The sequence below is a fragment of the Erinaceus europaeus genome, chromosome 13, assembly GCF_950295315.1.
Source record: "Erinaceus europaeus chromosome 13, mEriEur2.1, whole genome shotgun sequence".
NCBI lineage: Eukaryota > Metazoa > Chordata > Mammalia > Eulipotyphla > Erinaceidae > Erinaceus > Erinaceus europaeus.
The window spans coordinates 85,907,839-85,921,637 of NC_080174.1; the positions used below are offsets into that span (position 1 = coordinate 85,907,839).

A 13,799-nucleotide genomic window follows, 5' to 3' on the forward strand; every position below is an offset into this window, starting at 1 on the left:
GATATCTCGAGCAAGATATACTGTGGAGAAGGAGTTGGAGATAAGAGTGTGTACTTAGTAGTCCAACACCTCTTGTGGGACAATGAAACAGTCACTTCCTAAAGCTGCTAGTCCAATGTATGTGGACACATGTTATAAATTATCTAGTCAGGGGGAGCTGGGCAGGAGCGCAGCTGGTTAAGTGCACATGGCACAAAGCACAATGACCTGCATAAGGATACTGGTTCGAGCCCCACCTGCAGGGGAGTCACTTCACAGGCAGTGAAGCAGGTCTGCAGATGTCTATCTTTCTCTCCACCTCTCTGTCTTCCCCCATCTCTCCATTTCTCTGTGTCCTATCCAACAATGATGACATCAACTACAACAATAAAGAAACAAGGGCAACAAAAGGGAATAAATAAATAAATAAAAATTATTTAGTCAGTTAATTCTTCTTCTAGCGTTTGCCCTTCTTCCGTAGCCAGTCAACAGCGTCAGGTTGAGCCTGATGTCTGCTTGTTGCTGGCTTTGAAAGTGACTGGGATCCATGTGGATTCAGTCGGCTAGGAAGGATCGTCAGTTTCCCCAATAAATGGGTACTCATGGTATGCACCACGAGAAGGTCGATCCAATGCATCCCTAGTCAGTTAATAAACATGCATAAATGTCAGTCTAGTTAAAAATGCATAGGGGAATATATATATATTTGATAGTTGCAATGTCTTTTATGTATTTATTTGTGTTATCACCTCAATTATTCATTAGAGTTAAGGGAATATTATCCATGAGAAATCCCCCTTAACATTGTATGAGAATGAGGGCAGAGGACCTCACCATGTGTCCTGGAGCCCCACCTCCCCAGATCCATGCTCCACTAGGGAGAGAGAGAGACAGGCTGGGAGTATGGACTGACTTGCCTACACCCATATTCAGTGGGGAAGCAATTCCAGAAGCCATACCTTTCACCTTCTATACCCCATAATGATCCTGGGTCCATACTCCCAGAGGGTTAAAGAATAGGGAAGCTATCAGGGGAGGGGATGGGATATGGAGCTCTGGGGTGGGCATTATGTGGAGATATACCCCTGTTATCCTATAATCTTGTCAATACTTCCATTTTATAAATTAAAATAAAAAAACCCCTAATAATCTTGAAAACCGTTCAAGATCTAGTGTCAAGTTTTAGAACAAGCTTATTCAAGGTTATATACAAATTCTTTTGGTTTCTTCCTACTTGTCCATATAAAAGCACCAAGGATTTGTATCTGATTTAATTTTTAAAATGTCAGTTGAGCAAAATACTTGTACTCAAACCAACAAGTGGTATTGATTCTATTTTCACTTCACTATAAATACCATTGTTTCATTGTGAAAAATGTTGGTAGATAGATTCATGCTTGTTTTTATTATATGTACTTATTTCCTATAATGGCTGTATCACTAGAGAATCACTCAGTTCTAATGTGTGATTAGTTTCTGATTTGGCTAGTGAACATGCAATTCACCCATGTTGTCTGGTGTGTCAAGACATACAGCAGCATTTGGTTGCTAAGATGGCCCGTCGGGCAACTAATTTCTAGTTGAGTAAATGATTATGACTGTGTCGTTTTATTCCTTCTACTATTCTTATTCGGTTCAGTTTCCTTCCCCTTGCAAATAAGACAAATATCAAAGAAACTAGACATCGAGTTTCAAACAAATGATAGAGGCTTTCGAGGAAGACAGAAGAGAGGCAGGAGATTTGGCGCACACCGTCAGACAATCTGAAGTGTTAAGAACCGTGAAAATGTTAAACTTAAAAAGGCATTTCGAGAACTTAAACTATTTTTCCCCTGTGTTTTTAGGTCATAGGTACTTAGGAAGCAAAGTGCTTCACTTCTTTGTCCTCTTTGTGACCTCTCATGTAAAAATTAAGAGTATGGAAGAAGTTTTTTATATATCTAAAGAAACGTTAGAAAATAGCCATTTTAACAGTAGGGAAACTTGAGTCCACAGCTCAAGAAACTGACCACCAAGAAGCTGATTCATTCTACCCAAGATCGCACACATGAGCAGCACCTGAATTAAGACAGACGCAAGTGTTTTCACATCCTCAGTAAACTGTACTACAGTTCCAACTTATTTCTACCACTATGAGCTTTCTGTGATTTCAGGAAGGATTTTCAGCTCCTTCACTTTCCTGATGCCTGGGAATTCTTATTAAGTTATGAGTAACAAAGTGTTACATATGAGTCAAAAATCTAGTCCCTAATAAAGTCATTGTGACTTTAATGACTTGGGCAGTTGTTTCTTACTGCAAAAACAGGAAGATCCCACACAATAAGGCGCCTGTCTCACAGATGGGCTCCTGCACAGACAGCCACCCACAAGGCTAACTACTGGGGCTCTCTTCCTTTTTTTTTTGGCACTGTTTTTTCATCTGAAGCACAGCTTTTACCTACTGACTTTATCATGTTATCAAAGGAAAGAATACCTCCTTTTTCTGCTTTTCCATACACTACTGATGAATGTTTTTGATTGCTAAAAATTCATGCCTAAGTAACCATAATCAGTCCGGATTAGTCTTATTCATTATTATTTTTAATTACATATATATATATATATATGGATGGATTTATTTATTTGAAAACCAGAGCATCACTCAATTTGGTGGATAGTAGTTGAAGGATTAAACCTGGGACTTTGGAGCCTTAGGCATCAAAGTCTTTTTTGCCTAACCATTATGCTGTCTCCTCCACCACAGATCAATTTTAAATGTCTTTTTTTTTTTTTTTGCTAGCTTGATACTAGCCCTATCTATCAATTCTTCTGATTGTTTTCTTGGAAACATAAAATCACCAAGTTTCAGAACTAGATGAATGAATCTGAGATCATTCTAGTCTACTTGATTTGTGTGATTAATTAGGCTAAGATACATTTACCCTAGCTTGCCTGAGAATCTTTGCCAAAAGGATCAACCAGTCCCCTATTTAAAATAAATAAGTAAATAAATAAATAAATAAATAAATAAAGTCTAGAAGGTGGCATAGTGGCTGGAGTATCAGACCTAAGAGTGTGTAATCCTGAGTTTAATCCCTGGTGTCATATGTACCAAAGAGATGCTTTGGTTCTCTCACAAATAAATAAATGTTTACAATAAAAAATTTTATTTCAAAACTTTCCTTCACAAAAGAAACTGTCTCAGAAGAAAATAATCTCTACTTGTCATACTGAAACTGAAGGAAAAAAGTTTAAAAATTGCTTCCTTAAGTGTAAGTGAATTTTTGCTAGATGTTATTTAAAAAATATACTTTCCCCATTAAAGGCAGCTTAGTCTAAAAAAGTCTCAATGGTTTTATAAAGAATAAATGGTGTAGATAAATAAGATTCATTTAATCATTTGGAGAGAGAATAATACACTTTCTTCTTACAAAAAAAAAATGACTACAATTCCTAGCAGCGTTTACAAAGTGGATTGTTGGACATACATTCTAAGGAGGTATTGGAGTGACTTCTGTTACCAAAGGTCCATTCACAAACTTGTCTGTGTTGAAAACGGTTTTTGACCTGTTCCTCTGAGGACATTATTTCTAGGTAGTCTCTAACAGAATTTTCTTGTGAAGGCAGATTCTTAACAGAAAAATAGGACCTGTGTAGGTCAGGCTGTAGGCACATATTTACCACTGAAATAAAGTACCTCTGTTTATGGATTTCTCTACCGCATTTGATAAAATAATTAGTATCGGGAGTCGGGCTGTAGCGCAGCGGGTTAAGCGCAGGTGGCACAAAGCACAAGGACCGGCATAAGGATCCCGGTTCGAACCCCGGCTCCCCACCTGCAGGGGAGTCGCTTCACAGGCGGTGAAGCAGGTCTGCAGGTGTCTATCTTTCTCTCCTCCTCTCTGTCTTCCCCTCCTCTCTCCATTTCTCTCTGTCCTATCCAACAACGACAACAACAATAATAACTACAACAATAAAACAACAAGGGCAACAAAAGGGAATAAATAAATAAAATAAATATTTAAAAAATAATAATAATAATAATTAGTATCTATCTATGATCTGTGCCCTTACAATCCTGTAATGACTTGTGACACATTTTTTCCAGGGAGCTATTTTTGCCTTCCTAGCTGAACTGACCACCTAACTTGACAAGTAGACAGAGAAATTCCAAGAGTCTTAGAATATAGAATTATTGAGGGTTTTGTTGTTGTCGTTGTTGTTGGTTGTGGTGGTGGTGATGGTGACTTATTCTTTTTCTTATGAACTGAAGCATTTCTGATTTGGGATGTTCTTAGTAGTGTTGAAAGAGTTTTGTTTTCTGGGAAATATTGACTGCTGGTAAACACTGTGCCGAAAATGTAGGTGATAGCCACAAAATTTGCTATGGAATTGGGACAGATGAAGTCTGAGATCCTAAAGTCATACATCATCCATTTTTACATGAAGGGTGAAGGGAATGGACAAGACTGTTACTGTGAGCTGAAAAAGGAAGTCAAGAGTCTTCTACAATAAGTTGGTTCCTCCCCATATACTGAAAACCCAACCAAGCTGACCCCCTCCAATTCTCCTTAGCCTTGACCTCAAAGACAATTCCATTCCTGGATAGATCTGAGTACTAAGGCCAACACTCATCATAGTAGTTGGATTCTACATTAATAACATGTAAAAATCGCCCTGCTCTGCTCCTCAAAGGCTCTGTCTCCCTTCCTTGGTTTATACAGAACCCGACATAGGATCAGTTATAAATGCCTTTTCATGAGACCACCGGTTGTTTTTGTCACTGTGCTTGGACCCTCCATTGTGGAGGAGGAGAACTAGCAGAAGTTGCTAAGCAATATTTAAAGGACTGGGTTGGTTTCTGACACTTAGTAACCTCTATTTGTGTATTTCATCATGCTGTGTGTTTTGTGGAAGTCTTAAGATAACTTTATTTATTTATCTTTTTTTTTGTCATACACTTAGCAGAGGATTTATAGGAAAACTAATTTAGGCATGAAAAAGACAGGGGAGGGTGTCATAGTTCTCTGTCAGCTATGTACGTGAATACACTGACCTCTTTGGTAAGCTAGGCGGGGAAGGTAAAAAGTTTAGTTTATTCTTTTTTTTTTCCCCCTCTAGGTCCTCCTCTACTATCATGTTCCAGTCTTGCACTTTGCATCATGTGTGTTTAACCTGCTGTATTCTTACCCACCTCCCCTCTTTTTATTATTATTAGTGATTTAATAATGATCGCCAAGATTGTGGGATAAATCTGGTTTATTCTTCTGTAACTGAGAGCTACCTTCCTTCTCCCACACTGATATTGATTACCAGGTGCCTTAATAGGTGCGCTAGCAATGGACTGGGTAGCAAAGAAAATGAAGAAGGAGTTGTTTCCTTGCCTATTGCATCTCTGCCTGCTCCTATATTCAGAGTTGTGGGTCATTATGACTAACAAAGAACTGATCCAGCCCTTGTTAGACTGTTAACTGTTGGGGTTAACCAGCACATGCAAATATCTAACACCTTCTACTAGGCTGAAAGGTGATTAAAAGCATGAAAAGTGTTTGCTACTTTTTTCCCCATCTCCATTATCTTCCCTGCATATGTGAGAGGTTCAGTAAATATTTACCAGATACAATCTAAAATGATATTATTGAACTGGTACAAAGTGAGTTAAGTCTCAGATATCCCTTAATATTTTTTTGCTTTGTTTTTCTTTTTTTTTTTTCCTCCAGGGTTATTGCTGGGCTAGGTGTCTGCACCATGAATCCACCGCTCCTAGAGGCCATTTTTCCCCCCTTTGTTACCCTTGTTGTAGCCTCGTTGTGGTTATTATTATTGCCATTGTTGATGTTGTTCGTTGTTGGATAGGACAGAGAGAAATGGAGAGAGGAGGGGAAGACAGAGAGGGGGAGAGAAAGACAGATACCTGCAGACCTGCTTCACCGCCTGTGAAGCGACTCCCCTGCAGGTGGGGAACCGGGGGGCTCGAACCGGGATCCTTACACGGGTCCTTGCGCTTTGTGCCACAAGCGCTTAACCCACTGTGCCACCGCCCGACCCTCCCATCCCTAAATATTTCAAGGTGACACCCCTCCCATAAAAAGATTGTTTAAATATTACATTTGGCTTAGTCTAGTACTGAGTGATTAAAGAAATCACATTTCTAGACTTCACAGGGTATCTTTAGGGTGGTCCAAGTACAGCTTCCTTCTTTACCAAAATTATGCTGGTAGATCAAATCACAGAAATGTACGTTTTCCACTACTCCAATTATTAGTGTGTCTGTATTTTGAGAATTGAAAAATAATAAGCCATGGTAACAGTGATTATAAACCTCTTGGAAATGAGTGACATTCACTGAGAGGTCAGAAGCACATAGCGGTCTGATACATAGAACGCACTAGCTAAGATGATTGATTCACAAGTCCCTACTTACTAACTTGTATCTTGGAAAGCGCATGCATACATCCGTAAGCAAGGTTATCCAGAAAAAGAAAAGGTGATTGTCCCTCTTTGAGGACAATGCATAGCGCAGTGAGCCAGTAGGTAGCAGTACAGACTTGCATTGGCTTCACTTCAAAAGACCTGTCTCCTGGGCATAGGCAGTGACATTATGTCAGGGGAGTAGGAGGTTGGATGCTTGAAATGAAGCCATTGTTGGTGCAGGATGCTCATTTGAAAGGGGAATACCTCACAGGAAAGAGAGCCAGTTGCTTGCTTGCGTGTATGGACTGTTGCCATGGTGCTCTGCCTACTTCTTTATCCTCCGGTATTTCAACTCTGGGGAGTCCAGGGGTGGGTTTACAGAACAGAGGGAGGAAGAGGAGCCTGGGGTGGATCTGAGTAGGGAATCCCACTGACGTCAGTGCTCTGGGCTTAGTCTTTCCTCTTGTCTGTGCTGTTTCTAAGCTGCCAAGGGGAGGGAGAGAGAGGGGGGAGGGGGGAGAGGAAGGGAGAGAGAGAGAGAAAACCTGCCTACAGGAGAGAAATACGTTTCTCTGAATACTATTGATTGCTAGGTAAAATAGAATTTACCTGCAAAACGTTTCTAACACAAAAAGGAAAAGTTAATGAAATACCAAAACAAACATATCCCTTGAAAACCTGACCATTCACACAGTAAATGACAGCTTGTGTGTCTCCACCAACTAGCTGTTGGGTGGAAATTTTAATGTGTTTAATTCCCTTCTCAAATCAATCTAATGTGCATACTAGTGAACCAAATGGTGGAATGCAGACAACTGCATCCTGCCAGCGAAGTACTTTTTTAATCAAATGCAGAAATTCTATTCTCATTTGTTGTCATCATGCATAAAGGCTGAGAACTCATTGATACTAAAGAGAAATCCTCCAAAAATCTAGTAAAATACCAAACAAAACAAACAAACAAACCCATAGCCCAAAAGGTCTGGTCTGAAACAGACACAGACTTAATTGTTTCTCATTTTGTTCATGTTCAGAAAGTAAATGAAGCAAATGTATGTTCACTCTGAAGCCCTCAGCATGAGTGAGCTCTGTGTCTAAGCTATGTCAGCAGAGAAGTGTTCTCTGCAGTGGAGAGAGGGTTAAGGAACACCTAGCTGAAATGGGGGAGGGTACTGACTTTGGATTTACTTAAATATTCATGGGGCTTCCTCCATTTTAATCTTCCCCTTTTAAAAAGATGGCTGTGTTTCCCAAGTCTGGCAACCCCTCAGGAAAGAAGAATTGCTTCCTCCTTGCAGAGTTCAGCTGAGCAGGATTAATCTAGAGTGGAAACCCCTTCGGCCACCAGAACTATTCATAATTCATAAGTGCTGCAAACCAGCCGGCCGAATCCATTTGGATTTGTGCAATCCTTCGTGCAATCCTTGATTTCACTGCACTCTGACAAGGAAGAAGCAGGGAGCATAGGCTTCTCACAAGAATGGAGCATGAAGAAGGGCTTTGTTTGCATTAGGAAAAGCATTAAGTTTTGAAGGCTTTGTCAGCAAGACTTTTCTGATCCATTTGGGATTGCTCCATCCAAACTGAGAATTCTTTCAAAGGGATTTGTGGATCTGAGGCAAGGAGAGTATTCCAAAATGCCCGAGGCAAATTATTTGTTATCTGTATCTTGGGGTTACATCAAGGTGGGTTAATTTGATTCTGTAATGTGTCATCTTTAGTAGAACTTGCAACATTTGCATCTGTGTGTTTTCTGCAAAGTAGAAAACATTTGTGGTGATTTGATTGTGTTACCACTTAGCTCTCTGAGTCTGCTTATTATGTGAAGCAAGGGCATGCCGCTTTCCATTATACTTAAATTAACTGTGTTGTATTTTATCCTATTCTGTTTCGTCCCCTGCATTTTGCCATTATTTTTTCACACATAATCTCTGACTGTATAGGTTATGAGCTCAGATTATGTTTTCGAGTTAATTTTCAATAATGTATTTTTAAACTTAGTTCTATCTTCAAGAAAAAGTCATTTTCACATCTATTAAAAATTCCTATGTCTATGTTTATGTTTACAAAATAAATCAGATGTTAACTCTAAGAAATCATAGAAAAAAATCTTTAACTTCCATAGGTGACGTTCATATGATTGCCACATTTAAGGGGCATAGGATTTTGTACAAACATTCTCTTGGTTCTTAGTAAAGTAGGAAACTTCTCAATTGACAGTTTGCTCTTTCAGGTGACTAATCCTTTTTTTTTTTTTCTTTGTAAACAGTTCAAAAGAATGCTGAACCGTGAACTAACTCATCTCTCAGAAATGAGCCGATCGGGGAACCAAGTGTCTGAATACATTTCAAATACTTTCTTAGGTAAGATGTTAACTGGGAAGCCTGTCCTATAACTGATTTGTTTTTCTAGTATTGATCTCTGTGACAGTAGGGACATTCCTATGTGATTTGGGGACGGGGTTAAGTTGTAGGGGAAAAAAATACCTACATTTGTTTAAAATAAAAACTAAGGGCAACCTTTAAGGAGAAATAAGCAGGAATTTAAAAAAAAATGAATGAAAACATACATCAAAGATAGGTTATTATGAGCTAACAGTGTGTTCAGACCTCTGTTTTCTCCTCTGCCATGAATTATAAGAGTGGGAGTCAGAATTCCAATCACCCAAGCCCAAGGGACTACACTCCATTGGTTCCTTGGACATGGTTCTTTTTAAAATCTTTCAGGAATTAGTTTTTAAGCAAAAAGTTTTTTTTTTTTTTTTACTTTTTGGTGGTTTGTAAGAGATGTGGTTAGAGAATAATGATATCATGACTTAACCCATCATGAGAACAAGTCCTGGAAATACTTTGAATAATTACTTTGCTACGCTTTATATCAAAAGTCACTGGGGACCAGGAAGACTATTGCTCTTAAAAGATTTGGCCTTCCTCGGTGGCACTGCCCCGTTATCACCCCAGCTGATACTTTATCTGTGATGCTGTGCTAACACATTGCTAGCTTTTAGCACATGACTCTCTGACAGGAAAGGTTTGCATCAGAGTTCCTCAACCACTGTCATACATCCCGTTGGATTAATAAGAATTTCGGATAACATGTTTGAAGTCATGCTAATATACCATGAACCATCTGAACTGTGTTTTTCTTGCACAAGAGCTGCAGAATCTTGAAATTTACACTTCAGAATGAATGGGTAGCATTGAGATTCTGCTTTTTTTGAGTTATGCTTCTTTATAGAACTCAGCTTTCTAGGAAAATGATCCATTCTTATAACTGAAAAGAACACTTCCTTTCTTTTGGGAATACCTACACGTCATTGAATCAATGAACATTTACCTAGATGCCTTATAAAAACACACAGTTCTTCTGGTTTTACTTATTTTTAAAATCAGTCTTGTTTCTCACGTGTCAAAGCATTGCCTGCGATCATTCACTCAGTCCTGCTCCACCTACTGCAAACGAAGCTCAGGGTACTGCTCTCTAGCCAAGAATGGGCAGCAGTACTGCTAGCAAGTGCCTTTGCAACTGTTTCAAGTCAGTGGGTGTCTGCAGCACCTGACTCTTTGTTTCCAGCTGCAGTGGTGACAACCATTGTCAGAGAACAAAGAGAAAAATTCGCATACCTCCTCCATCCAGTAGGTAACGAGAATCTACATAGGCAGAAAGCATTTCTGTACAGATCCTTGGCTTCTCCGTTATCCCTGGGAAGACAAGCGTCTTGGTTGTTCATTTCAGATATAATCTCTACTGTGCAAGATCCAGTTGCTCTTCAGAGGCTGGGAGTGCTTCAAGGACAGTTTGCAGGCTAATAATAAAAATTAATAAATGTGAAAACTCAATTTTTGTTTTCCTAACCTTTGCATTGAAAAATACCAGGGCTTCTTGTCTGTCTGCTCAGAAGAAATGATCATTACTAGAGTAAAACTGTATAATGTCCCCGAGCCTTTATCATCAAGACTACCCCAAAGCAACATTTTTTTGTGTGTGGCCTTTTTTGTTGTCTGCTTGTCAAGGAAACAAGAGCATTTGAATATATTAATAAGTATGTTTATCATCAAAAGTGGTCAAGCAAACGTTGATCAGACAATAGAGATGTTCCCAGTCTTAACATCTTGTACCTTAACAAGCAAATATCAACTCCCTCTCTTGAATATACCATCTCCTATTTAAGAACATCTCTTGAGGAAAATCAGTCCTTTGATTTCTCATTATTCAAAAAAATATCAGAAACACACACAAGTTTTGGGGTAAGATTAGAATTGCAATCGTTTAGACTCAGCATTAGAAGGGTATGATGTATTGCTAGTGCACGGGTCTATGCAAGAGATAAGCCTAGTCAAATAAGCAAATTAAAGTTTGAGTATTCTTAAGAAAATATAGGGAGGAAAAGCCATTGTCTAAATAAACATATGTAAGTTGCTTCATCTCTAGAATAGGAGCCCTTCCAATTCTTTTATTATTATTATTTGTATTTATTTATAAAATGGAAATATTGACAAGGCCACAGGAGACTAGGGGTATGGTTCCACATAGTTCCCACCAGAACTCCGTATCCCATCCCCTCCCTTAACAGCTTTCCTATTCTTTATCCCTCTGGGAGTATGGACCCAAGGTCATTGTGGGATGCAGAAGGCGGAAGGTCTGGCTTCTGTAATTGCTTCCCCACTGAACATGGGTGTTGGCAGGTAGATCCATACTCCCAGCCTGTCTCTCTCTTTTCCTAGTGGGGCAGGGGCCTGGTGAGGTTATCTGCCCCTGGGGACTCCAGTTGGCATCATGGTAGCATCTGGAACCTGGTGGCTGAAAAAAGAGTTAAGATAGAAGGCCGAGAAAATTGTTGACTAATCATGAACCTAAAGGCAAGAATATTGCATTCATTATGCTAATATGGGTTTTGTTGTCTTTGCTAAGACATCCTTAGCAACTTTAATTCTCTATAATGGACACTAGGCTAACAATGTTCAGTCTTTAAAAACAAACTGTTAGGGTTTGTCCAAAGTGCAATTTCAGGATGTGGAACTCTGAATCCTGTCTTCGGAGTGTGGCAAATATCCCTTAAGGACCATGAAGCCTACTTCATGCACTGTCACATCTGCAAGGGACCTTCAAGGCCTCAGAACCTAACACTCTTATTTTCAAGCAGAGAAAATTGGGGGGGTTAGGGTGGTGAAATAAGTTGGCCGATATCACCTGGATAATATTTTCCTTAGCCAGAGAAAGACTGATTCCTAAACATAATTCCCCCGTCACATTTTTAGCTAGGGAAGAAGATTCTTAGGAACTCAGAATGTGGAGAAGATATTCATGTTTAAGGATAGTCAAGAAACCTGTATTTTCCTTTGAAGAAAAGTCCTTAGGAATCAAGATTTGAACTGAAAAATAAAATGTTTATAAGTAGTTTCCAGTAATTTCAGGGGCTTGTATAGACAGTGGGAACCATCTCAATGAGCACAAAATGAGAAAACCTCAGTGATTGGGGTTAAACATGAAAAGCAATATGTCAAGAAGAATCATTGAAGGCGAAACTGTCATCCAGGGAGGAGGCGATCCCTTACAACAGGGAATCTGTGTTCTTCCTTCTAATATGATGGTGTCCGGAGGGACCAGCTGGAAAGCAGGCAAGAGAGCATTTACCAATGCAGGCACTCATTGATGCTGTTATATAATTGACTCCAGGCCGGTGGAACAGTAACAAGTAAAGCCAGACCTGCCGGAAGAGAGCACAGATAAAACCAGATATTTAAATGTGCTAGTCCAGGTTAGATAATGTTGTTACAAAGAGAGGAAATGCATACGCTTAAACGCTCTGCTTACTAGCTGAAAAACAAGGACTCTCAAGATGCTTAGGAATCTTGAACAATTAAATGCTGGAATCACGCAACAAAAGCAACTCCAGTTATGCTAGTAAAAGTTTGAATGTGATACTTGTTGTTGTTTTTTTTCCATACTTTTCTATTTGTTTACATGTCCCCCCACACACACACTGGACTCTGATCATTCTGTGGATGTAAATTTAATAAGGTTTATTAGAATTCTTTGAGATCATATTTCAGGTTATTTCCACAACACATTGGCTGAACAATCAACAGAGGAAATTAAGAATAGAAAAAAAAAACTACCGTTTTATTTTTTTGTATGTCTACATAGAGATACGTACACCCATTTATGTCAAATTGATGGTGTGTGAATAAAAGTTTTTTTTCTTGTCTTTATTATAATGTCCCAGACTCAGAGAAACATCAGTAATTTGGCTCAGTAACCCACTGTTGCAGGGAATCTTTAATTAAACAAAGGGAAAAAGCTGCTGGTCCCACAGAGGTTTTTTATGTCTACAGTAGTGCAAGGGAACCCAGTAGCCTCGTTAAGCAGACAAACCAGACATGAGGAATGGTGGCAGGGGCCCTTGTAGTCTTTCGCTTTCACAGAAAGTAGTAAAGATTAAAAGTGAAGGGTCAAGGAGAAAAGCACTTTCAAGAATAACGTAAGAATCTAGTTTTTCTGCCAGAGGTTGTGAGACCGAAGTGTTTTGTTTTTTTTTTCCTCCAGGGTTATTGCTGGGCTCCATGCCTGCACCATGAATCCACCGCTCCTGGAGGCCATCTCTTCCCCCTTCTTGTTTCCCTCGTTGCTGTAGCCTCGCTGTGGTTACCATTATTGCCATTGTTGATGTTGTTCATTGCTGGACAGGACAGAGAGAAATGGAGAGAGGAGGGGAAGACAGAGAGGGGGAGAGAAAGACAGACGCCTGTAGACCTGCTTCACCGCCTGTGAAGCGACTCCCCTGCAGGTGGGGAGCCGGGGGCTCGAACCAGGATCCTCACGACGGTCCCTGCGCCCTGTACCACATGCGCTCAACACACTGCGCGCCACTGCTCGACCCCCGAGACAGAAGTTTTTAACAGGAACCTTCAAACCTAAATATTATGCTGTTAAATCACTGTGTCTGGAAAAAAAAGTAATTGCAAAATAAATATCTGTTGAAAAAAAAAAATGCCCCTTGAGCATGGGAAGGTTGCTGATTTCATCTGAAAAGTGAGAGTGTGAGATGGGTATTAGTTCCTAAACTTGACTCTGATCATCAGAGTCACTTAGGAAGCTTTTAGAAATCACTGATTTGGAAAGACTGGGAGCAGTTCATACATCTGTATTTTTCTAAAGTCCCCTGGGTACTTCTGATGTTTAAAAAAAAAACATGGTGGAAACTCCTAAACTAATTGAAATGATTATTAAAATTCCCCCCTCCAAAAAATTCATAGGCTGATATAGCTGGGAACCTGTGGGAGTGAACAGACAACAGTGACATTCTAGGGACAAAGAAATGTCCTCGCTCTAGGTATTGAGGCATATGTGACGGTCATCCTGTCTCCCCATGCTTTCAGGGATAGGTCCTCAGACAGAGGTCTCTGGGGAGAAGATATGTGACTCAC

General features: G+C 39.7%; 1 protein-coding gene across 7 annotated transcripts in view; it reads left to right on the top strand.

Annotated features, from left to right (window-relative positions):
• Nucleotides 1–13,799, top strand: part of PDE4B (phosphodiesterase 4B) — a 651,743-nt gene that overhangs the window by 622,489 nt on the left and 15,455 nt on the right. For 6 of the 7 annotated variants that reach the window (XM_060206363.1, XM_007528234.3, XM_060206364.1 and 3 more), the window contains one exon: nt 8,642–8,735. In XM_060206363.1, coding sequence (XP_060062346.1) covers nt 8,642–8,735 — 94 coding nt within the window. Of the gene's footprint in view, nt 1–7,606; nt 8,058–8,641; nt 8,736–13,799 lie in introns of those variants that run through there. The other variant, XM_007528236.3, reaches the window with a different exon arrangement.